The sequence below is a fragment of the Jaculus jaculus genome, chromosome 2 (genome assembly GCF_020740685.1).
Source record: "Jaculus jaculus isolate mJacJac1 chromosome 2, mJacJac1.mat.Y.cur, whole genome shotgun sequence".
NCBI lineage: Eukaryota > Metazoa > Chordata > Mammalia > Rodentia > Dipodidae > Jaculus > Jaculus jaculus.
Window position 1 is genome coordinate 7,652,687 of NC_059103.1, and position 23,322 is coordinate 7,676,008.

The 23,322-nt window shown below is 46.3% G+C and overlaps 1 protein-coding gene and 1 pseudogene across 3 annotated transcripts in view; both read right to left on the bottom strand.

Annotated features, from left to right (window-relative positions):
* Positions 1-23,322, bottom strand: part of Sun1 (Sad1 and UNC84 domain containing 1) — a 73,656-nt gene that overhangs the window by 15,978 nt on the left and 34,356 nt on the right. For 2 of the 3 annotated variants that reach the window (XM_045142527.1, XM_045142528.1), the window contains 12 exons: positions 20,718-20,891; positions 19,514-19,698; positions 17,570-17,596; positions 17,291-17,470; positions 11,076-11,273; positions 10,225-10,308; positions 9,843-9,950; positions 7,956-8,054; positions 7,404-7,497; positions 6,509-6,567; positions 6,241-6,386; positions 2,782-3,021 (listed from right to left, as the gene is read on the bottom strand). In XM_045142527.1, the coding sequence (XP_044998462.1) occupies positions 2,782-3,021; positions 6,241-6,386; positions 6,509-6,567; positions 7,404-7,497; positions 7,956-8,054; positions 9,843-9,950; positions 10,225-10,308; positions 11,076-11,273; positions 17,291-17,470; positions 17,570-17,596; positions 19,514-19,698; positions 20,718-20,891 (1,594 nt within the window). The remainder of the gene's footprint in view (positions 1-2,781; positions 3,022-6,240; positions 6,387-6,508; positions 6,568-7,403; positions 7,498-7,955; positions 8,055-9,842; positions 9,951-10,224; positions 10,309-11,075; positions 11,274-17,290; positions 17,471-17,569; positions 17,597-19,513; positions 19,699-20,717; positions 20,892-23,322) is intronic. The other variant, XM_012950601.2, reaches the window with a different exon arrangement.
* LOC105944613 lies at positions 918-2,681 on the bottom strand (annotated as a pseudogene).

The window sequence follows — 23,322 nt, forward strand, 5'->3', positions numbered from 1 at the left end:
TGCAGACCAGCCAACTGAAAGCTGGAACAAGCTGCACTGTATGCAGTCCTATGGGAGACAGAAGTCATCAGTGGTGAAAACAGTGGACACTGCAAGCCTCAAGTTTGGCCAGACAGGCCAAATGACCGAACAAGTGCAATAGTGGCACGGCTGCTCTGGGGGAAAACCAACTGCTCTCTAATTGGACTGAAGGCCTGCTCTGTGGGAGGGAATACATACCTGGTACTGAAAACCTCATCAAAAGCCTATGGCAGGGGAGGTCATGAGCCTTATGGGTATAAAGCCTGCTCTTTTCTGGCTAAATGCATATATTATTTTCACCAAATGCCCTGAAAGCACTACACTTAATGTTCATGTTCATATTCATATATTAATACTACTCTCAGTTCTGGTTAGAGAATCTTCTCTTTCAGATGGCAATGACCACTGGGATGACCCAAAAGGCAACATAGTGCTGAGAAGAAGGGTCACAGAAGTGTCTAGCACTGAAACATCTCTATCACACCCTCCAAGGTTCAGGGTCCATTGAAGTAGAGGTGGTGGAAAGAATGTAAGAGCCAAAGGAAGGGTAGGACTGCTAACAATGCAACTGTCTAGACAGAAATTGGCCTCGATATCCATGACCTCACAGTGCCTAGCAATACCTACACAAGACCTTCATAATAGCAGAAGAAAATGATGAGATCAAATTAAAAGAGAAACTAATGGAGACAGGGAGAGGATATGATGGGGAGCAGAGTTGTGAAAGGGAAAGTGCAGGAGGGAAACATCATGGTTTATTGTCTTTAAGTGTAGAAGTTGTCAATAAACATATATTAAAAAGTATATAAAAATTAAAAAAAAAAGAATTTGATGTCATTATGGGAGAAGGGGGAAACTTTTGGAGGTAGGATCTAGTTGAAGAAAGTAGATATTGGGGGTGTTCTCTTTTTTTTTTTAGGCAGCAGTCAGGCAGAGTTTAATGATGGGGAGTTGGGTCAGACCATTCACAGACCTGCCCATTCTCTTGCCCATGGCCAGGCCTTAAGTAGCCAGAAGCAGCCCAAGGAGAGCTGTTCATCTCCAGGGCAGGTAGCCATGGTCCCTTGGACTTTGTGCAAAATATTAAATGCTAATTTGGCATCAAGGGCTAACTCTGAAAAAGAGGTGATTCTTTGTGTAGCCAGCCCACGGGGGAAGGGCAGGTAAATTAGGAGGCCCCTGGCCAAGAGGAAAAATGAAGAAGTAGGAAGCCTCCTAACTTGGGAGCACAGGCACGGGCAAGTTTCTATAAATTTCCTCTGGGGTAGAGGGTAGACATCCAAGCAGTGGAGATTACAGATCCTCATCTCCAATGCCCTCGAAGGCGAAATTGCCATGGACATCACTGGCACTGGCATCTGTGCTGGGACTGCCAATCCCCCGCAAGCTCACGGCACTCAGCTTGCTTGAGTTTCGCCATGGATTCCCGGCTGGCATCAGGTGACTCGAGCAGGGTGGGGGCTTCACTGCTGCTGGCTGAGCCTTTCAGGGTGCCTCCCACCCGCCGGCGCAGCGTCTTTCCAATACTGCCCCAGATTTCTTCACCAGCAGCTCATCCACCATGGGTTGCAAGCGGATGCTCATCATGACAGCCTGCGGGCTGGTGATGGTGGCCCACTGCAGCCGGTCCTTGCTCATGAGGTATTCAAAAGCCAATTCCAGACACACTTCGCCCCAGCCCCGGCCTGGACCGCTTGTGCCTCCACTGGGCAGTGGCACAGAGGAGGTGACCGAAGTTGTTGGCCAGGCAGGCGGAGCTGAAGGCTGAGTTCACTGTTTCCTGCGCTGACCACCACAGGACAATCCTTCTCTGGAAAGTCAGCTACACAGGCATCGAAGCGCAGGTAGCCATAGTGCCTCAGGGTTTGGGCCAGCCTCAGGAACTCCTTCTTAGAGACTTTCTCTTGCAGAGATTTGAGCTGTCGACGCTGTTCTTTGGTGACCAGGATCTACCCACGTTCAATATCTGACACTGTCTGAGCATAAAGCAGGTTCAGGCCAACCCGGTTCTCCATGACATCATCATCATACGCAGAGTCCCAATAACTCTTCCTTAGCACAATCTTATACTATTGACTCTGAAGACTGGTAACAGATACATAAGGCAGCTCAAATTCCTGCAACTTCCGTACAAAAGAAAAGCCTCCATCTTCTTTTTCTCGAACAAGGAAAAGACTGAAGTATCCGATCAAGTCATCTGGAAGATCCAACTTTGCATCCAGGACATCTTATGTCTGATCTGAAGTTAGAACATTGACCAGAACTTTCTGTCCATTGCTGAGCAGCACCTCCAAGGAGACCTCCTCTGTGGGGACCTGCTGTGTCTCCTGTTGGGCCCGACGAAGGAAACTGTTGAAGGTTTCACTGCTCCCAAGTAGTGGGTCTTGCTGAACAGCTTGCATGTACTTCTCTAACTATTCTCTCCTCTGTTCTACCTCTGCAGGTGTCAGGGAGAAGAGCTTCTTTGGGGGGAATGCAGGACGTACATTGGCCCCATACTCCTTCCGGAGCTGCTCGTGCAGCCCCAGGAGCTGGCTGTAGCGCACCCGACAGTGCAGGACTCCATTCACGTGAATGTTATAGGCCACGTAGGTGGGGGTGTTCTCTTGAAGGGCATATTTTATCCTTGTCCCTACCTCTCTCTGCCTCTTGCCTGCCATAAAATATTGTGTGACAGTGACTGAAGTACCTTGACAAGTGTCGCCATCTGTCCTGGGGGCAAGGTGTGAGGCAGGAAGCAAAGGGACTTCTGGAGCTTACCTTCGTGTCACGTGCTTCTGCAGCTGCCACCTCCTGCAGGTGCTGTCCAACAACATCCTTGACCCACAGCGAAAGCCCTTCCCTGCCACTGTCCACCTGGTCCACGCGCATCTGCAGCTTCTGGAGTAAGACTGCCAACTCCCCAAGTCTCTGGTCGTAACTGCGGCACTGCATGGTCAAAGCAGCCACCTGCTGCGCCACACCACTCTCCTGATGCCACTGGGAAGCCCCAAAGTCAGCCTGAGGTGCAACCAAGAGTCTCAAGTCAAAACACAAAAGAGGAGCTCAGTGGTTAAAGGTGCTTGCCTGCAAAACCTGCTGGCCTGGGTTTTATTCCCCAGGATCCTCATAAAACCAGACCAAAAAGTGATGCAGACATCTCAAATTCATTTGAAATAGGAGGTGACCCTGGTTTGTGTGTATGCACATATGTGCATATAAATAAATAAAAACAAAACCACAAAGTGAACACAACAGCAGGGTATCAACTGCAGGCCAACACCTGAGAGATACACAAAACTACATGCCAGGAATGCTAGTCCTTAAATTAAAATTCTCTGGGAAATGGCATTTCACTATTATTATTTAATTATTATTTTTCATTATTTAATTATTTGAGCTATTTCAGAGCCTCTGAGAAGCTATAAAACTTGCTTCTTAAAAAGGCTGGGGGTAGTGGTGCACACCTTTAATCCCAGCACTCAGAAGGCAGAAGTAGGAGGATAACCATGAGCTTGAGGCCATTCTGAGAATGCATAGTAAATTCCAGGTCAGCCTGGGCTAGAATGAGACCTTACCTCAGGGAAAAAAAAAAAAAACTTATTTGATGGGCGTGGTGGCGCACGCCTTTAATGCCAGCACTTGGGAGGCAGAGGTAGGTGGATCGCCATGAATTCAAGGCTACTCTGAGACTACATAGTGAATTCCAGGTCAATCTGAGCTGGAATAAGACCCTACCTTGGCTAAGCCACTTGCCTGCAAAGCCAAAGGACCCAGATTCAATGCCCTAGAAATCACATAAGCTAGATGCATATGGTGGTACATGTATCTGAACTTTGTTTGCAGTGGCTAAAGGCCCTGGCACACCCATATTCTCTATTGCCCATAAATAAATAAATAAGAATAAAATATTTACACATATACACACATATAATTTATCTGAGAAAGAGATAGAGGGGTAGGAAGAGAATGGGTGAACCAGGGCCTCTAGCCACTGCAACCGAACTAGATGCATGTGCCTCCTTGTGCATCTGGCTTACATGCGTACTGGGGAACTGAACTGGGTCCTTAGGCTTCACAGGCAAGTGACTTAGCTGCTAAGCCATCTCTCCACCCCAAAACTTGCTTTTGTTTTAAAAATTATATTGTATTTATTTGAGAGAGACAGAAGACGACACAGGAGACAGAGAATAGGTGTGCCAGGATCGCTAGTCACTGCAAACAAACTAGATACATGCACCACCTTGTGCATCTGGTTTTACATGGGTGCTGGGGAATCAAACCTGGGTCCTTTAGCTTTGCAGGCAAGCATTTTAATGGCTAAGCCATTTCTGTAACCTAAAAATTGCTTTAAATTTTTTTCTTAATTTTTATTTATTTATTTGAGAGCGGGTGGGAGGGAGAAAGGGAGGGAGAGAATGGGGTGCCAGGGCTTCCAGCCACTGCAAATGAACTCCAGATGTGTGCACTACCTTGTGCATCTGGCTTACATGGGTCCTGGGGAAACAAACCAAGGTCCTTTGGCTTTGCAGGCAAGAGCCTTAACTTCTAAGCCATCTTTCCAACACCAACACTAAAACTTGTTTGTTTATTTGGTTTTTTTTTTAAATTTTTTATTTATTTATTTGAGAGCGACAGACACAGAGAGAAAGACAGATAGAGGGAGAGAGAGAATGGGTGCGCCAGGGCTTCCAGCCTCTGCAAACGAACTCCAGACGCGTGCGCCCCCTTGTGCATCTGGCTAACGTGGGACCTGGGGAACCGAGCCTCGAACTGGGGTCCTTAGGCTTCACAGGCAAGCGCTTAACCGCTAAGCCATCTCTCCAGCCCTATTTGGGGTTTTTTTTGACATTTAAAAACAACTGTAAGCCAGACATGTGGCACACACCTTTAATCTCAGCATTCAGGAGACAGAGGAAGGAGTATCAACATGAGTTCAAGGCTACCCTGAGACTACACAGTGAATTCCAGGTCAGCCTTGAGTAGAGTGAGACCCTACCTTAAAAAACCATACATACACACACACACACACACACACACACTCTCTCTCTCTCTCTCTCTCTCTCTCTCTCTCTCTCTCTCTCCCCCTCTCTCTCTGAATGTAAGAGCCAAAGGAAGGGTTGAACAACTTATAATGCAATTTCCCAGACACAAAATGGCCTGGATATCCATGACCTTGCAGTGCCTGGTACTACCTACAAAAGACCATCATAATAGGAGGAAAAGATGATGATACTAAAATAAAGGAGACTGAGAGGGCAAGGGGTATGATGAAGAGTGGATTTGTGAAGGAGAAACTGGGGTCAGGGAGGGAATTATCATGGTTTATTGTCTATAATTATGGAAGTTGTCAATAAACAGTATGTTGTAGGGGCTGGCCAGATGGCTCAGAGATTAAGTCACTTTGCCTGCAAAGCTGAAGGACCTTGCTTCCATTCCCAGCTACCCATGTAAAAAGCCAGAGGCACAAACTGGCACATACATTTGGAATTCCTTTGCAGTGGCTGGAGGCCCTGGCGTGTCCATTCTCTCTCTCTCCTTCCATGCCACTTTCTCTCAAATACATAAATAAATAAAAGCTGGGTGTGGTGGCGCATGTCTTTAATCCCAGCACTTGGGAGGCAGAGGTAGGAGGACGGCTGTGAGTTTGAGGCCACCCTGAGAATACAGAGTGAATTCCAGATCAACCTGGGCTAGAGTGAAACCCTACCTTGAAAAACAAAAATAAAAATAATAAAATGAAAATTTAAAACTCTGGTTGGTAGTGGTGGAGCACCCCTTTAATCCCAGCCACTCAGGAGGCAGATGTAGGAGGAACCCTGTTGAGTTTGAGGCAAACCTGGAACTACATAGTGAGTTTCAAATCAGCCTGGGCTAGGCAAAAAAAAAAAAAAATCATGCATGGGGGCGCATGCCTTTAATCCCAGCACTTGGGAGGCAGTGGTAGGAGGATTGCCATGAGTTCGAGGACACCCTCAGACTACATAGTTAATTCCAGATCAGCCTGGGCCAGAGTGAGACCCTACCTCAAAAAACAAAACAAAATAAAACAAAGCTCTGGGGCTGGAGAGATGGCTTAGAGGTTAAAATACTTGCCTGCAAAGCCCAAGTGTCTGGAGTTTGCTTGCAGTGGCTAGAGGCCCAGGTGCAGCCACTGTGTCTGTCTGTCTGTCTCACTCACTCTCTCTCTCTCTTAAATAAATGAATCAGTGGCCCTGAACGCTCACGCCCACTGGTTACCTGAGGAGGCAAGCTCGGGGAAGCAGGGTCAGGCCTGATCTTGCCTTCTGAATCATACACCTGTGGCTGTGCCGTGTGCATGGCTGTCCAGTTCAGCACCCGTAGGAATGACAGGAAGTCCTGGTCCCACAGAAAGAAACCAGTACCTAAAAAAGGTAGACAGCTGTTCACACGTGCAGAACACTCCCGAGGTATTCAAATGCTGCGTCCCCACTACCACACCCACAGTGGGCGCATGCCCAAGGCTGCCGTGCCACCCCACACTCACTTAGTAAGAGCAGTAGTGGGAGGAGCATGATAAAGTACTTGCAAATATTTCGAAGGCACCTAGGAATTAGAAAAGATAGGCAAGACTCATCTTTCCATTCTCCCCTGCTCATCATTTTCTGTAAAACACCCTCACCCACAGTATGCAACTGTAGTTTTACATGTAAGGCTTGGCCACACACACAGGAAGTCCTTCCTATACAACATACTATCTGCATGTGAGGGGACTACGTAGAATCACTACAGCAAAGACTCAAGAGTCCAGATCCTTGTCTCTGAAGTCATTGCACACTGCAGTGAGCTGGTGCCCTGGGAACCTCACTAGGGCATGGGCACAGGGTCTGGGCTCCAGGTCTAACTGGGCACCTATACATGTTGTTGTGTTTAATGACACGTGCCTTTCTCAGTTTAGTTTGAAAAATTTAACAAGAATATGAATGTGCCTCGTATTGACAGGTATGGTAGAACATTTTTAATCCCAGCACTCAGGAGACTGAGGAAGGATTGTTGTGAGTTGGAGGCCAGCATGAGCTTCGCTACAGTGGGTTCCAGGTCAGCCTGAGCTAGAGTGAGACCCTACCTCAAAAAATAAGTAAATAAATAAATAAAGGTGAGGGTGAAAAGATGGATCCGTGGTTAAAGGCACTTGCTTGCAAAGCCTGCTGGCTTGGGTTCAATTTCTCAGTACCCACATAAAGCCAGACCCAAAGTGGCCCATGAGTGTAGTACATTTGCAGTGGTTTGACACCCTGGTGTGCCAACACACACACATGTGAATACAATTTTTTACATTGTGTACTAATCTGGATACTATAAATATAAGTTGTGCCATCACAAAGCAGCCTCAACTAACAACATCAACTGACCCCAAGCTAACATGGTATCAGTTTTCTTACCTTGTAAGAAGAAACACATTAAGCCAAGAAATCAAAGTAACAAACTGGTACCATCCACTCCCTAGCCACCAGAATGTTCCAGAGGCCACCTTCCCTAAGAGAGAAAAAAGAAAGCATCCTGAGGAAATGTGCTAGAAACTGCACTTCCTGGATGTTTCTGGGAAGGCTTCAATGCCACACAGGAAGTCAGGGGCAGGTTTGCTGGAGTGAGCTAACATGGACTTAGGGACAAGAGCTTGGGAAGACACCAGCCACCAGGCAGGAGAGCAGTGAGCGGCGCTGACGGCACACAAGAGAGGACACAGGAGGCACCTCACCCACGCAGCTCGCACTGTGGGCCAAGCAGCCCACGCCCTCACGCCTGATGCTCAGAGGAACAGCTGCTCATGCACCTGGGGGACAGCATGCTAGCACTTCCAGTGGAGAGCAAGCCCGCCCCGTCAGGGATCACTACACAGGGCCCTACGGTGAGGCTCCTAGCGGGTCAGCACAGCACTGGCAGCGCGCTGTCTGAAGCGGGGGAGACTGCTAACACAGAGGCCGCAGCATCACCTGGAGCAGTAATGGCCAGCCAGAGCATCAACCACACAGCTTGGGCGACAGACCGCACAGCAGCTTTGGTCCTGTGCAGTCCTTGCATCAACAGGTCACCTGCAGCAGAGAAGACATGTGCAGAGGACACCTCAGACAGATTACAAGGGCCAGCGCATACAATGACATGGTTAGCCAGGGCCTGGAGCTAAGTCTACAAGAGAAAACCTCTATTCAATGAGAAAAATCTGAAATCAATTTATGAAAAACCATGTTGTTTCAGATGGCTTTAACCCATTCATTCCTGCCTGCAAATTATTGTTTGAAAGGGGCTCATGTAGCCTACGTTGACTGTGAAATTACTATGTGACTGACGACCTTGAACGCCCGATTAGTTGCCTGAGCCCTTTGAGTGCTGGGATTACAGGCATGCACCACATGCTTGGCTTTGCCTGCAGGTCCCCCCCCACACACACCCTCCAGGTAGGGTCTCGCTCTGGCCCAGGCTGACCTGGAATTCACTATGTAGTCTCAGGCAGGCCTTGAACTCACTGCAAGCCTCCTGAATGCTGGGATTAAAGGTGTGCCCCACCATGCCCGGCCCTTGCCTGAAGATTCTTAACAGGTAAAATGCAGTGGCCTCTTCATGAAACCCAACTGGAGGTCTGGAAGGTGTTCACAAGCACTGGTTCATGCAGTCTTTTAAGATAGTCGAAATACGCTGCAATTACTCAAAGACCAAGGCATTTGCTACCATGAAGGCGGTGCTCTCCAGTGGGGATCTATCTCAGGATGACAGACAGTGAGCAGGGTACCCGTGCCACCTACTCTGTAAACACGAAAGGAAACTCCCTCCCCTGCCCACTTTCTTGACATTCTTTAAGCTGACCTCAAGCTCCTGGGCTCAAGTGATGCTTTCTTCTCAGTGTCCTAAGTGCTGGGACTACAGAGGCACACCATTACCCCCAGCCTAACTGCTTTTCTAATCAACTTTGTTCCATTTTTTTCAAGAGTAACCTTGAAATCTGTGTGCTTACCCCAAAACTATCAACTTCAAAAGAGCGGACATACACGGAAGTGTAGTCCAAGAGGGTCTTTATAAAAGAGCTGCTTCATGTTCGTTAAAGTCACAACTTCCTGTCTTGAGACAGGGTCTCCATGTAGTGCAGGCCACAGTTGTGGAGACCCTCCTGCCCATTTCCTGATGCTCATGTTTACTCAAGACATTCTTTTTGTTTCTTGAGGAGGGGTCTCACTCTAGCCCAGGCTGACCTGGAACTCCCTCTGTAGTCTCAGGGTGGCCTTAATCTCATGGTGCTCCACCTACCTCTGCTTCCTGAGTGCTGGGATTAAAGGCTTGTGCCATTATGCCTAGCACATGACAATAAATTTTGAAGCTCAGCTTACAAAGCAAAACCAAGAATCCTAGCTGATGAAGCAGGTGTCCTTGTTGCTAGGAAAAGTTACAGGCAAGACCTGGAAAGTGTCCACTTTTCTATGGCACTACGTGAAGATGGCATAATTATCACACAGCGAGGAGAAGGGCTGCAAGAGCATACCACAATGCAGGAGGCAATGAACCTCCTGAACTTGTAATCTCCCCTCACAGAAACTGATTCTCATACGTCAAGTTCATAATAAATTTACAAAGAAGGTTCTTAAGAGATTCTATGTATTTTACTGTTGTTTAAGACAGGGTCTTACTGCCTCCAACTCACAATCCTCCTGCCTCAGTGTCCTGAGAACTGGGATTATAGGCAGGCCACCATGCCCAGCTGCTTTTCTCAGTTTTTTTTACTGCTTTCAAAGACAATGTTTTACAACGCTTAAAATGCAACACAAACCAAACAAGTACAGCGTCACTGTGACAGGAAAGGACAAACAAAAAAACAAGGTACAAGGCACAACCTGTGCAGGTGCAGAGGTGCCCCACAGCCCCTGCCACCCTGTGTGGACTGGATGGCTGCTGGATAGCCGTGTGTGTCTCAAGGTGCTTCTTCCCCTTACAGTCATCACCTGTGGGTGTGGTGACAAGGGATTGAGTGACAGATTAACATGCAAACCTGGTCCATCAGAATGGTGCACAAAACAGTTTGAAAACCTAGGAACTCCAAACCCCAAACTCACACTTTAGTAGTGATTCCCTTCTAGTAAAGAGGGCTAAGCATAAGATTGGGTGAGCCATGAGCTCACGTGAGCCATTCATTCTCTTAAGCTAGCCACCCAGTAGTCCATGAAGGCCAGGGCCCTCCAAAAGCAGTGCCATCATATAGGAGGAAGCCGTACTCACACAGGGACTCCCCGTCCATACCGGAGAGGCCGTCCTCTCTGGAAAGCTCTTGGGCCGTCATCCTCCCACAGTGACCGTGATTGGCTGCAACACATGCAGAAGGGGCAAAGAAGCTCACTGGCCAGCTCAAGGGCTTGACAGCCCGCAAAGCCAGAATGCCCAGAGAATGCTCCCCGAGAGTGTCAGACAGACTGGAGGTTCCTGCAGCAAGGGTAAGCACAGGTGACTGGGCGCTGGGTATGATGAGAGATCTGAAAGCCCCACCTGATGAACATATGCACAGGCAAAATGGCATGAAGACTGGGTCACCTAAACGGTTCTCAAACATTATCATTGAAACAGCTCTGAAGTGAAACAGTTTTGCCTTAAAAAGGTAATAAGCGGGCTGGAGAGATGACTTAGCAGTTAAGGCGTTTGCCTGCAAAGCCAAAGGACCCAGGTTCGATTCCCCAGGACCCATGTTAGCCACATGCACAAGGGGGCACATGCATCTGGAGTTCATTTGCAGTGGCTAGAGGCCCTGGCGTGCCAATTCTCTCTCTGTCAAATAAATAAAATACATTTTTTAAAAAGGTAATAAGCAAAAATCAAAAGCTGAATTTATTAACTTTTCATTTTAAAAATATTTTAAATGTTGAAATTTTGATGAACTTTCATGAAACTGTACTGTACACTGATCACATCACCATCTTCACAAACCCCCACAGTATAAGACCCACAGAAAACAGCCATGAGAAAGCAGCATGAAGCACACAGGAGGTGTGAACAGGTCTGGTGAGGAGAAGCAGTGTTTTCTCCACCTTGAAAGCAGTATTTGGTGAAGAAAAGAGGGGGAAAAATTACTTAAATACCTTTTGATTCATGGCTCTTTGACTCATAGCTTTTTGATTCATAATCTTTTGATTCATAGCTTTTCAATTGGTAAGTTTCTGATTCATAATTAAGCTTCATTAAAACCACTTGAAAAAGTTGAACTAAGACTGATGAAAAAGATGACGATGTGTATTTGGCCAGCCACAAAATCCTATCCATGTAGAAAGATGCACCGCCTAGTGAAAAACCGTGAATACAGGTTATTTCTTCCACAGCCACTTTTGTCCCTGCTAGCCAAATGGTCCAACTATTACTTTCAAGAGCAACAGAACTGCAAAGCACTTTCAAAGGAGACACAAGAGAGAGCGCCTGGAAGAGCTTAAGGACCAGAGACTCAAGCAGAGCTGCAGATGAAGCCTTGTCATCAGTCCCATCCAAAAAGCAAGGCCATGGGTTGGAGAGATGGCTTAGCGGTGAAGGCGCTTACCTGTGAAGCCTAAGGACCCAGGTTTGATTCCCCAGCGCCCAAGTAAGCCAGATACAAAGGTAGCATATGCGTCTGAAGTTTGTTTGCAGGGACTAGAGGCCCTGGCATACCCATTCTCTCTCTCCTTTCCTCCCTCTTTCTCTAATAAATAATAAAATAAAAAAGATATTTTAAAAAGCAAGGCCACAGGCTCCAGCATGGTCTGTGCAAGCTGCAGACCTCCTCATATGACCTCGGACTGCACACCAAAGGCTTGGCTCATACAGCCTCTGCAGCTACTGAAGAGCAGCGGACCCCAGGGGCCTTTTCTGCTAACTTTGTGTAGTGAAATGCTGTAAGACAAAGTCTTAAAAAAGAATCTGCTGGAAGTGTTGAACTGTGTGTTTAGAAATGTGAATTACTGGGCTGGAGAGATAGCTTAGTGGTTAAGCGCTTGCCTGTGAAGCCTAAGGACCCCAGTTCGAGGCTCAGTTCCCTGGACCCACGTTAGCCAGATGAACAAGGGGGCACACGTGTCTGGAGTTCGTTTGCAGTGGCTGGAGACCCTGGTGCGCCCATTCACTCTCTCTCTAACTGCCTCTTTCTCTCTCTTTCACACTCAAATAAATAAATAAAATACACAAAATATTTTTAAAAATGTGAATTACTGTTCTTGTATACTGTAATTGATTACATGGGCTGGGGGGGTGTCAAAGAACTTGACAGGTTGTGTTGATGGTCTTAGTTGAGTCTTCAAAAGTAAACATTAAAGCTACAGAAATGCATGAGTTCCAATATATTTTTTGTCTTTGTTTGCATTGTATAACTTTAATGAGTGAGTTAAAAATTATTTAATTTCCTTAGAAAAATAGCACGATTTGGGAAAAAACTGGTGTTATGAAGAACATAAATGCACTGTTTTTATTTTTATTTTATATAATTTAAATTGACTTTCCCACTGTCTTTAAGTTGAAACTGTTAAGCTGAATAAAAACTTAAGCTGCAAATTGATAACTTCACTACATAACAAGGAACATATAAATGTTTACAAACGGCTTAAAGATTTGCATGTGCAGTGTGCATTTATAACAAACTTCTAATTGAGTAGAACCCATCCAGCTCAAAGTTTAGGTGTACACATTTACTCAGTTGAGCAATTTTAGAGTAACTACTGCACAAATTGACAATAGGTCATTTTTTTCTCTCTTTCTCTGCTCCTCTTTTCTCTTTCTCCCTTATTTCCTTCCCATCCCCCCCCCCAACTCATGAAAAGATTCTATGGACTGAGAAAGCCCCAGGCTGAAAGGACTGGCCTGCCTTGACTGACATGGGTTAGCTGCGGCCCAGCGTGTGGTTCGAGTGACCTGCACAACGGGAAAGCACTTCGCAGTGTTTGTTTTCCTGTCTTGCACTTACAAATAAGGTCTATGGGAGTAGCATGGAAAACGTTTGCTGTTCTCCCCTTTATTTTTAAATTGCTTTTGTTTAAAATTTGATCGCCTTACCTACTGTAAACATAGCCTATTTTTGTGCTTAGATACTGAATGGAAAATCTATTGTGTGTTGCTGGACTGTTTTGGACATATTTGGTCAAATGTGTGTTAATTTGGCTGTAATGGCATCTAAAGCAAACAAACAAAAAAAGCTGTGAAAATGGCCTTGGAGCATTATCTTTAGTTACTTGAAGAGTTTCTAGTTTGTCTTTGTTTTAATAGTTTATGTTAAAATAACTTTTATTAACTTAGAAGAGACAATCAATGTGAGAAAACGGACTTTCTTTTGGATTTTCTTTTTGCGGTCATTGTGAGTGATTGCTTTTTCCTTTTCTTAGTTTTATGTTCTTCTGTTCTAATATTTAGACTGACATCTAGCTTTGACAATCATAGTATGTATTATTTTCTTGAGGGGGGAATAACTTATAATGCTGTTTAGTTTTGTACTATTGGTGTATTGGTGAATTTTTAAACTGTGTGCTAACTGCAATAAACTATATGAACTGGAAAAAAAAAAAGAATCTGCTGGAAATGATCTCTTCACGTAGCGGATGACAGCAAAGCGAGGGACTGTGTGCACTGTCCGTTCCAACAGGCCTCAGCAGGCCCCAGGAAGTGCTTCTGCCTGGGCTCTTCAACTAACGCCCTAGCCCAGACAAACAGCATGTACACAGCACCGGGCAGCAGACCAGCTTGAACCAGTAAAGTTTGAACATTTTAACATTTTCAAACAGTGAAAAAACCATTTGTGAATTAGAATTATCATCCTGAAGAAACATAAACTTGGGCAATTACCCCCAGGGCCAAGGTGCTGCAAAGGGCAGCATGCCAGTATGAGCTACACAGAAGCAGAGAGCTGCAGAGGTTTCCTCTGAAGCACTGCAGGAGACAGATTTCTGGGTAGCTACATTAGGACAAGAGCCCTTGGTAATACAGGAGGCAAAAGAAGGACATCACTTCTTCCTGGCCTGGAGGAGTTTTTCTAGGTGGGTGGATCTGACCAGCATCCTGAGACCCATACAGTACTGGATGCACCATAAACCAATCAGTGCCTCTAACCTTCACACTAGAGATGAACAGGATTTCCACCTTTCAATAAAAATTCAAATCCAAGCCAGGCGTGGTGGTGCATGCCTTTAATATCAGAGGTAGGACGATCACTGTGAGTTCAAAGCCACCCTGAGACTACATAGTTAATTCCAGGGCAGCCTGGGCCAAAATGAGACCCTAACATCCAAAAACCGAAATAAAAATTCAAGTGCAGGGGCTGGAGAGATGGCTTAACAGTTAAGGTGCTTGCCTGTGAAGCCTAAGGACCCAGGTTTAATTCCCCAGGACCCATATAAAGCGAGATGTACAAGGTGGCTCATGCATCTGGAGTTCCTATGCAGTGGCTAGAGGCCCTGGCATGCCCATTCTCTCTCTGCCTCTCTCTCGTTCTCTTCTCTCAAATAAATAATTTTAAAATAATAAATAATTTTTAAAAAATTCAATTCTAGCTGGGTGTGGTAGTGCATGCCTTCAATCCCAGCACTCAGGAGGCAGATATGAAGGATCGCCATGAGTTTGAGGCCACCCTGAGATTACACAATCAATTCCAGGTCAGCCTGGGCTACAGTGAGACCTTACCTCAAAAAACAAAAAAAGGGGTTGGAGAGATGGCTTAGTGGTTAAGCACTTGCCTGTGAAGCCTAAGGACTCCAGTTCAAGGCTCGCTTCTCCAGGACCCAAGTTAGCCAGATGCACAAGGGGGCGCACACATCTGGAGTTCATCTGCAGTGGATGAAGGCCCTGGCGCGCCTTTTCTCTCACACACTCTCTCTCTGTCACTCTCAAATAAATAAATAAAAATGAACAAAACAAAAATTTAAAAAATATTAATCTTAGGCTGGGGAAATGGCTTAGCAGCTAAGGCATTTGCCTGTGAAACCTAAGGACCCTGGTCGGATTCCCCAGCACCCATGTAAGCCAGATGCACAAGGGGGCACATGTGTCTGGAGTTTGCAGTGGTTGGAGGCCCTGGCACACCCATTCTCTCTCTCTGCCTCTTCCTCTGTTTTTCTCTCTCAAATAAATAAACAAGTATTTTTAAAAATTAATAATTAAGAAAAAGGAAGAAAAGCCAGACGTGGTGGCATACGCCTTTAATCCCAGCACTCGGGAGGCAGAGGTAGGAAGATTGCCGTAAGTTAGAGGCCACCCTGAGACTCCTTAGTGAATTCCAGGTCAGCCTGGGCTACAGTGAGACCCTACCTCAAAAAGGAAAAAAAAAAAGAAAAAAAGAAGAAGAAGAAGAGGGCTGGAGGGATGGCTTAGCAATTAAGGCACATACCAGCGAAGCCTAAGGACCCAGGTTTGATTCTCTAGGTCCCACATAAGCCAGATGTGCATGGTAGCATATGCAGCTGGAGTTCATGTGCAGTGGCTAGCCATCCTCTCTCTCTTTCTCTCCCCCACCCCTCTCTGTCTCAAATAATTAAATAAAAATAAATCTCTTAAAATAATATTAAAGCTGGGTGTGGTGATGCATGCCTATAATCCCAGCATCAAGAGGCAGAGGTAGGAGAATAGCCATGAGCTCAAGGCCACTCTGAAACTACATAGTGAATTCCAGGTCAGCCTGGGTAGCTTGAGATCCTACCTTGAAAAACCTAAATTAATAAACTAATTAATTTACCTTGCTGCCTAATTCATATTCTCTCTCTCTCTACACACACACACACACACACACACACACACACAATTTATTTATTTGGGGGGGGGGAGGGAGGGAGGGAGAGAGGGAGGGAGAGAATGAGCACGCCAGGGCCTCCAGCCACTGCAAACGAACTCCAGATGCAAGTGCCCCCTTGTGTATCTGGCTTACGTGGGTCCCGGAGAGTTGAACCAGGATCCTTTGGCTTTGTAGGCAAACGCCTGAACCACTAGGCCATCTCTCCAGTCCCCTGCTTAATTCTTTAATTGACAAAGAATACTGACCTGAAAATCCCCAGACAGCATCACCCTTGAATACAGGTTAGTCAGAAACAGTTCTATTTTCTACCTATCAAACTGGCAAGATTCATGCAAAAGAAAACTATGGAGAACTGGCAAGAATATAAAGAGCGCCAAGGCTGTAGTTGCAGCAGTGTATAAGATGGTTCCAACCCCAGCACTTAAAGTAAGAGATGGGAAGGGATAGCAAATTGGGTCTTCAACACAGGCAACTGGAGGAAATGTATTAAAATTTAAAGTACACACAACCATGGATAGTACTCCACTTGCAGCACACCTACGCCAAAGCCAGGCCCATGTGTACACACATACAAGCAAGCACACCAGAGAAACATTTCAATGTGTACAAACATAAAAAGCCTGGAGGTTCCTCTAGAGACCTACCAGATGTTGGCATACTCATACATACTCCAACAAGCTCCAGAGAGGAGGAAACTAACATCACTCAGCATACAAAATCCTAAAGCAGCAAGCTGCACACAGACTGAGGTGGAGGTGAGCAGACACTCGGAGCAACAGGGCATTCTCTATGCAAGCTGAGTGTGGCTAGACTGTACACTTGGCTTTCAGAAGGCTGATCATCTTCCTGTTATGAAATCAAGCTTGTTAAACAAATGACACTGCTAAGGAGCACAGGCCAGCAATGCTTGGTGCCAAGGGGCTGAATGCCAGCTGAGGGCTCCTGGGGCACTGTAGCTCAGGGTCTCTCAGCCACTTGTGAGGGTCTTCGTGCAGAGGTGAGTGTAGAGCCAGGACACTGTTTGTTGTCCACCTCTTCTGTGTACTGCACATTCTCAAAAGGCCCTTTCTCAAGACGATCCTACTAGCAGCCCTCACTGTAACAGCATTATCCACTGTTGGGGGAAGTGGGCTTCCTAAAGACATCTGTGCTGTACTGCGATGATACAAGAAAAGAATGAGTTAAGAGGCCATAGAAATGGGAAATTTCTTTTGCTCATCCAAATTTACAGAATTTCAAATAGTTCTAGGCACAAAAATACCAACCACAGAAAGCGCGCACTGGAAAAGACAAGTAGGACAAAGCTAATTTGGGTATATTTCTTAACTTTTAGAGGATAATTTTGAAGTCAAGCTTAGAGCAGAAATAGTGCAAACACAGAGCCCCACAGTCAGAGTTGGCTTTTATTTAGTGCTAAAAATGGACCCAGGGTCTGGCGTGTGCTGTGGCTCTACTGTGAGCCACATCACCATCCCCTACAGTTTGCTCTGCAAGTGGGAAACAGGTGCCTTACAGTCGGTTTTACAAGAAAAGGAAGCATGAGGGAGCGGAGAGACTTACACTGCCTTGAATTCCTGTCCCTTGAGTAAACCCTCGAGGTGGGCATATGGGTGGCCTGGTGGGCTGTTAGCACATCTGTCCGTGCGGAGAGCATGCTGCAGTTGGGGCAGGTGTACCCGTTGCTGGCTGCCACATCTGCTGACAAGTCACCATTTCCCTGAGTGGGGACTTTATTTGCACCTGAAGTTTTCAAAAGTAGATAAAATTTGTTCAATACCATGTGCAGATCCCTAAACGCAACTTCTGTTCTAAAAAGTGTGCAAAGGACAAAAATATTACCTTTAAGGTCGCCGTCATCATCAAGACCTGAAACACACACATATTATGCTATGTAACAGAACAAAACACACCTAAAACAGAAAAGGCTGCTGCTACAGTGACAGGCTGGTAATTTGCTATGACACTGAGAGGGATCTACTCCTAAGGTGCCAGACACAAGAATCACCTCTGCTGCCCTGAGGTAGTAGCATACCTACAGGGAAAATCCTGCTCAAGAGTACACTCTGATCCATAGTGCAGCAGAAGCATTTAGAAAACTTGACATCTGTGGTGGTTTGATTCAGGTGTCCCCCATAAACTTAGGTGTTCTGAATGCTAGGTTCCCAGCTGATGGATATTTGGGAATTAATGCCTCCTGGAGGGAGTGTATTGTTGGGGGCGGGCTTATGGGCTTTATAGCCAGTTTCCCCATGCCAGTGTTTGGCACACCCTCCTGTTGCTGTGGTCCATCTTATGTTGGCCAGGGGGTGATGTCCACCCTCTGCTCATGCCATCGTTTTCCCCTGCATCGTGGAGCTTCCCCTCGAGCCTGTAAGCTAAAATAAACCTCTTTTTCCCAGAAGCTGCTCTTGGTTGGGTGATTTCTAACAGCAATGCGAACCGGACTGCAACAACATCTAAGGCCACTCTCATGCCTGGCTAGCCAGAGGTAGCCACTAAGTCACAGCATGCCCATACCATTGGGCTGAAACAAGAGTCTTAATTAAGTGGAGCACTCAGAAATGGAACGAGGAGGGCTTTGCTAACTGCCTTGGCAGAGTAAGCAGATCATAAATTGAACTCTCCAGGCTTCTCTGCTTCTACAGAGTCACAGCTTCCATGTGCACAGCCCTGGTGACATGTCACATATTCCCCTCAAAGATGTGGGCAGCACCACTGTCTGAGGTCAAAGCAGTCTCCTCATTTTCCAGCATGGATTCCACCACAGTGACTCAAACCCTCTTTCCTTCACATGCACACATGTTTAAGTGAGGGTGTATTTGCATGTGGGTACACACGTTTGTGTGCAGGTGGAAGCCACAGATTGACCTCATATGTCTTCCTTAACTGCTATCCTCTTTACTAAACTGAGGCAGAGTCTCTCACAGGAGCCCAGAACTCAGAGTCAGCTAGTCTAGTCAGCCAGTGTGTTCCAGGACCTACCTTTCCCTCCCAGCCCCGAGATTACAGACGAGCGGCCACACCCACCTGGCATTGACATGGGCTCTGCAGATCCAAATTCCAGTCCTCATGCTTGTGCAGTAAGCACTTTCTGCACTGAGCATCTCTCCAGCCCTTTATTATTACTATCATATTAGTATTATTAATATGTGTTTGTTTTTCTGAGGTAAGGTCTCACTGTAGCCAAGGCAGACATGGAACTCACTTTGTAGTGCCAGGTTTGCCTTGAACTCACAGTGATGCTCCTACCTTCTCTCGAATGCTGGGATTAAAGATATGCACCATTATGCCCCGCTTATTTTATTTTATTTTGAGATAGGATCTCACATATCCCAGGCTAACCTTCACCTTCTGAAGTAGCCAAGAATAACTTTGAAATCCTGATCCCCCAGTGCCTCCAGCTCTAGAAGTGCTGAGGTGACAAGGGTGTGTATAGCCACAATTTCAGGTCATAGTGAATGCTTTCTAATGGGAGCTTTCTGGATACACTGTTAAGTTTTTACACTGTTTTAAGTTTAAACACCCTACAAAAGCAATGCATTTAGTTATGTGATTACTGCCCAGCCACTTAGACTTTCCTGATGTAGTAAGTAGTGATCAAGGCTCAGTGAAGCAAGCAGAGACAGCAGATGGAGGCAGTGCTCAAGACACTCCCACTGGAGCCTGGAGAGTCTGACCTCACTAGTGGCCCATCAACCACCTGGCCAGCACCTACTTGCTTCCCAAGATTATCAAGAACAACTACACAAGAGACACGGCCATCCATGCCTCCTAGTGACTAACCCCAGAAGTGGTCCACTTTGGTCTGCTCACAAATTAGAGACTCATCCAGAACAAGAGGCCGCGATGTCCCAATACTCCACGAGCTACAAGAGCTGTTCTGGCTGAAACTTGAGGATGCGCCCTTCCCCGACAAGTGGTTGATGCTGAAAGCTGGCTTACTTGCACTTCTGTGCTGTTTGGCTATTCTAAAAAGAAAGAAGAGAATTGAGTTTACAGATTTCCCCTACAGAATACAAAATGATTAGATTTTACCAACACGAAGGTATGGCAGAGAACAAACAGTTTTTTAAGGCAAACCACTTACTTATGCATTTTCTGCTCTAATGAAACATCTGTTCATCTAAAAGAGGAATGGGGGGGGGGGCATCTAGGGAGATGGCTTAGTAGTTAAGACATTTGCCTGTGAAGCTTAAGGACCCAGGTTCAATTCCCCAGTACCCACTTAAGCCACAGGCACAAGGCAGCTCCTTACAATGTGCTCCTCCAGACACAAATGGCCTGGATATCCATGACCTCACAGCGTCTGACACTACCTACACAAGACCATCATAATAGGAGGAAAAGATGATAACATCAAAATAAAAGAGAGACTGATTAAGAGTGGGAGGGGATATGACGGAGAGTGGAGTTTCAAAGGAAACAGTGGTGGGAGGGAGGGAATTATGTGAGATATTGTTTATAATCATGGAAGTTGTTAATTATAAACAGAAATTCTAAAAATTAAAAAATAGCCATTCATTTTTCTATGGCACATACATGCCTAATAAACCTCAGTACTTTAAGTAAAAAATATTTTTTTAATTTATTAATTTGCAAGCGGAGAGAGAGAGAAGCTCCTGCTTCTGCTGTAGTGGTGACAGGACTTAGGGAGAGCAGAGACCAAACGCCCCTGACAGTCACACTGTGCGGGCGCGCGTGTGCTAGATTACACAAGCTCATGGGCAGGCCTGAGTTACTAACTGCATGGAAGATCACCAGCACTGCAGCTGCTGAGCAGCAAGACTGCACTCGCCCCAGCATGTCACCATGCTGCGCGCCTTAGCACACCAGCTACACTGTGCAGGCCAGTACAAAATCCCTTGTGAATTCAGAGCGAGTCCATCTTTGTCCACACCAAATCTACAACTTCATATGGCGTATCTGTGTGTGGGTGGTCCCCTTTCCGCTTGGGTTTGGCCTGTGAAGACAGACCAGCAGTGCTCACCTGGCTGCTGTCTCCTTGACGGGGGCAGCCCTGCCAGGCAATGAGTATGCGTCCACAGACTGGCCATTTGTCGTGGCCTGGCGTAAACTACGACGGGACATCCTTGGAGAATCAAATACAGGATCCAATTTGTGCTCACTCTCAAAATCTAGAGCATCAGAGGAGTAACTGGAGCTGGAAGGAAAAGCAGGTACTGGAGATAAATAGGTCGGGGGCACTGAAAGCAGAGAACAGAAGGTACATGAGTCTGAAAAGCAGCTATGACCATGTGTCAACTTTACTGTACAGCAAGCAAGGGGGCACACACTCAATCAGTGCCAACAATGTGCACCCTCACACTCTCTATGCCTCACACTCCAATGCACCTGAAGACCCCAGACTTACCCTGAGAAAAGCCATGCTAGACCATAAGCATCCCCACTACTGGGTACTACGGATTGTGTTAACAATGTAAAACAAAAATTACTTAATAGGTAGGAGGATCACTATGAGTTCAAAGCCACCCTAAGACTCCATAGTAAATTCCAGGTCAGCCTGGGCTAGAGTGAGACCCCACCTTGAAAAAACAAAAACAACCCTTCCAGACAAGTTCCTCCCCACCCCATAGGGACTGACTGTGTGACTGAGTCCTTCATGACTCCACAATGAATACCACATCCCAACTGAGAAGGACCCCAGGCAAGCAGGAGCAAGGGCAAGGGGATAAAAGAGTATAACCTGTCTCCCTCTCCCCCTCCCTCCCCCTCACACCTCTCTCTCTCACACACATACACACAAACACACACACACACAAATTTAAATAACGTTCCAATCATCCCACTGATCACACACAAGTACAAGTGCAGTACAGTATGGCCACAGCCTACCAATAGTGCAGCATCGGGAGCTATTACCCACCATGGCTGCCCCAGAGTAACCCAAGTTCTACCTGCATGGTTTTCCTACAAAACCAATGGAGTGAACTGTGGAACTTAAACCAGACACCAACACCCAGGAGAGATCTGATTCTTTGACATTATCTTAGATAATCAAGGTACATTCTAACCACTTTTGACCCAAGCCCTAAAATGCCCCTATATTTTTTATTCATTCTGTGGGAACCCAACTACTTTTGCTGCCACCAATGACCACTCTTCTGTCAGTAAGTCTAATAAATTGTAACCTGTAGAAAAAAAAAATACTTAATAGGAGGCACTAATTTAAGATACTGATACTACAGAAAATTTAATTTACTATATAAAATTTAACTTAATAAATTAAGCTGGAGAGGTAGCTTATCAGTTAAGGCACTTGCCTGTGAGGCCCAAAGACTCAGGTTCAATTCCCCAGAACCCACATAAGCCAGATGCACACGGTGGCACATGTGTCTGGAGTATAAGACAGGGCAGGGGAGAACAGGGAAAGAAAGAAAGGACAGGGAGGGAAGGGAAGGGAAGGAAGGGGAGGGGAGGAGAGAGGAGGGAGGAAGAAAGGAAGCCAGCCAGGTGTGGTGGTGCGCGCCTTTAATCCCAGCACTCTGGAGGCAGGGGTAGCAGGATTGCCATGAGTTTGAGGCCACCCTGAGACTACAGGTCAGTCTGGTCTAGAGTGAAACCCTTCCTCAAAAACCAACAAAAAAAAAAGGAGGACGGAAGGGTAAGAGAAAGAAAGAAAATTACACACTGAAGACTGCAGCTAGAGACATGCACAAAAACACTGAGCCCACATCCAAGGCAGACACTTCCAATACCTTCCACATAGCTATCAAATCAATGTAGCCAATTTAAAAAAAATACCACTCCATGTGGCTAGCAAGTTTCCCAAGTCCAAAACCACTGACCAACCACCTACTTTAGGTTCTAGCAGATGAGGCTGTGGTGGCACTACCAACAGCAAGGTGGTAAATTCTCTACCACACTAGAAGGCGGCTGCATAGAGATGTGCAAGTCACATGAGCCTGTGGAGTCATTTCATACTCAGGCCAGAATAAAGAGTATGAAGTATACTCTTCCTTAAAAAAGCTACCACAGTTGAATACAAATAATAATAATAATGATGATGATGATGATGATGATGATACAGATGCTAGGCAGCTGTGAATTGCAGGCCAAACAAGCACACCCAGAGAACAGCTCCAGTTCAACTCAGCCATGCAACTATCAGAACCATCATCGTCACCAGGAAGGGTGTTTGGGCAAAGCTGGGCTGTCCTGCGAGCTGGGCCTAGCGCTGTGGAACATGGTTGGTCCTCATGTGCAGCACCCTTGCCTGCCCACCTGAGGACCTGCTCCAACCTGACCCCCTTCTCACCTGTGCTGCAGACCCTTCAAGGGTCTTAAGTACATAGGGCCCCAGGCTCTCTGCTCAGCAGCCTGGCACCATCCCAGCCTCCTCTCTTCCTCATGTGCAAGATCCTGCTTCCTCCATCCCAGAAAATCCAAAAGCCCTCACACACCAGCCTCACTTCAAGCCTAGCATTTCCCCCTTGTAGAAGTTAGATCTGTGCCACGTTGACTGCATAGCACTCAGCTATTCGACCATGTATGTTCTGAGTGTGGTAGGGTGGGTGCTTCTAGGTGACGGCCAGGTGCCCTTTCTGAGGTGGGCTGGGTCTAGTTAGCTGAAG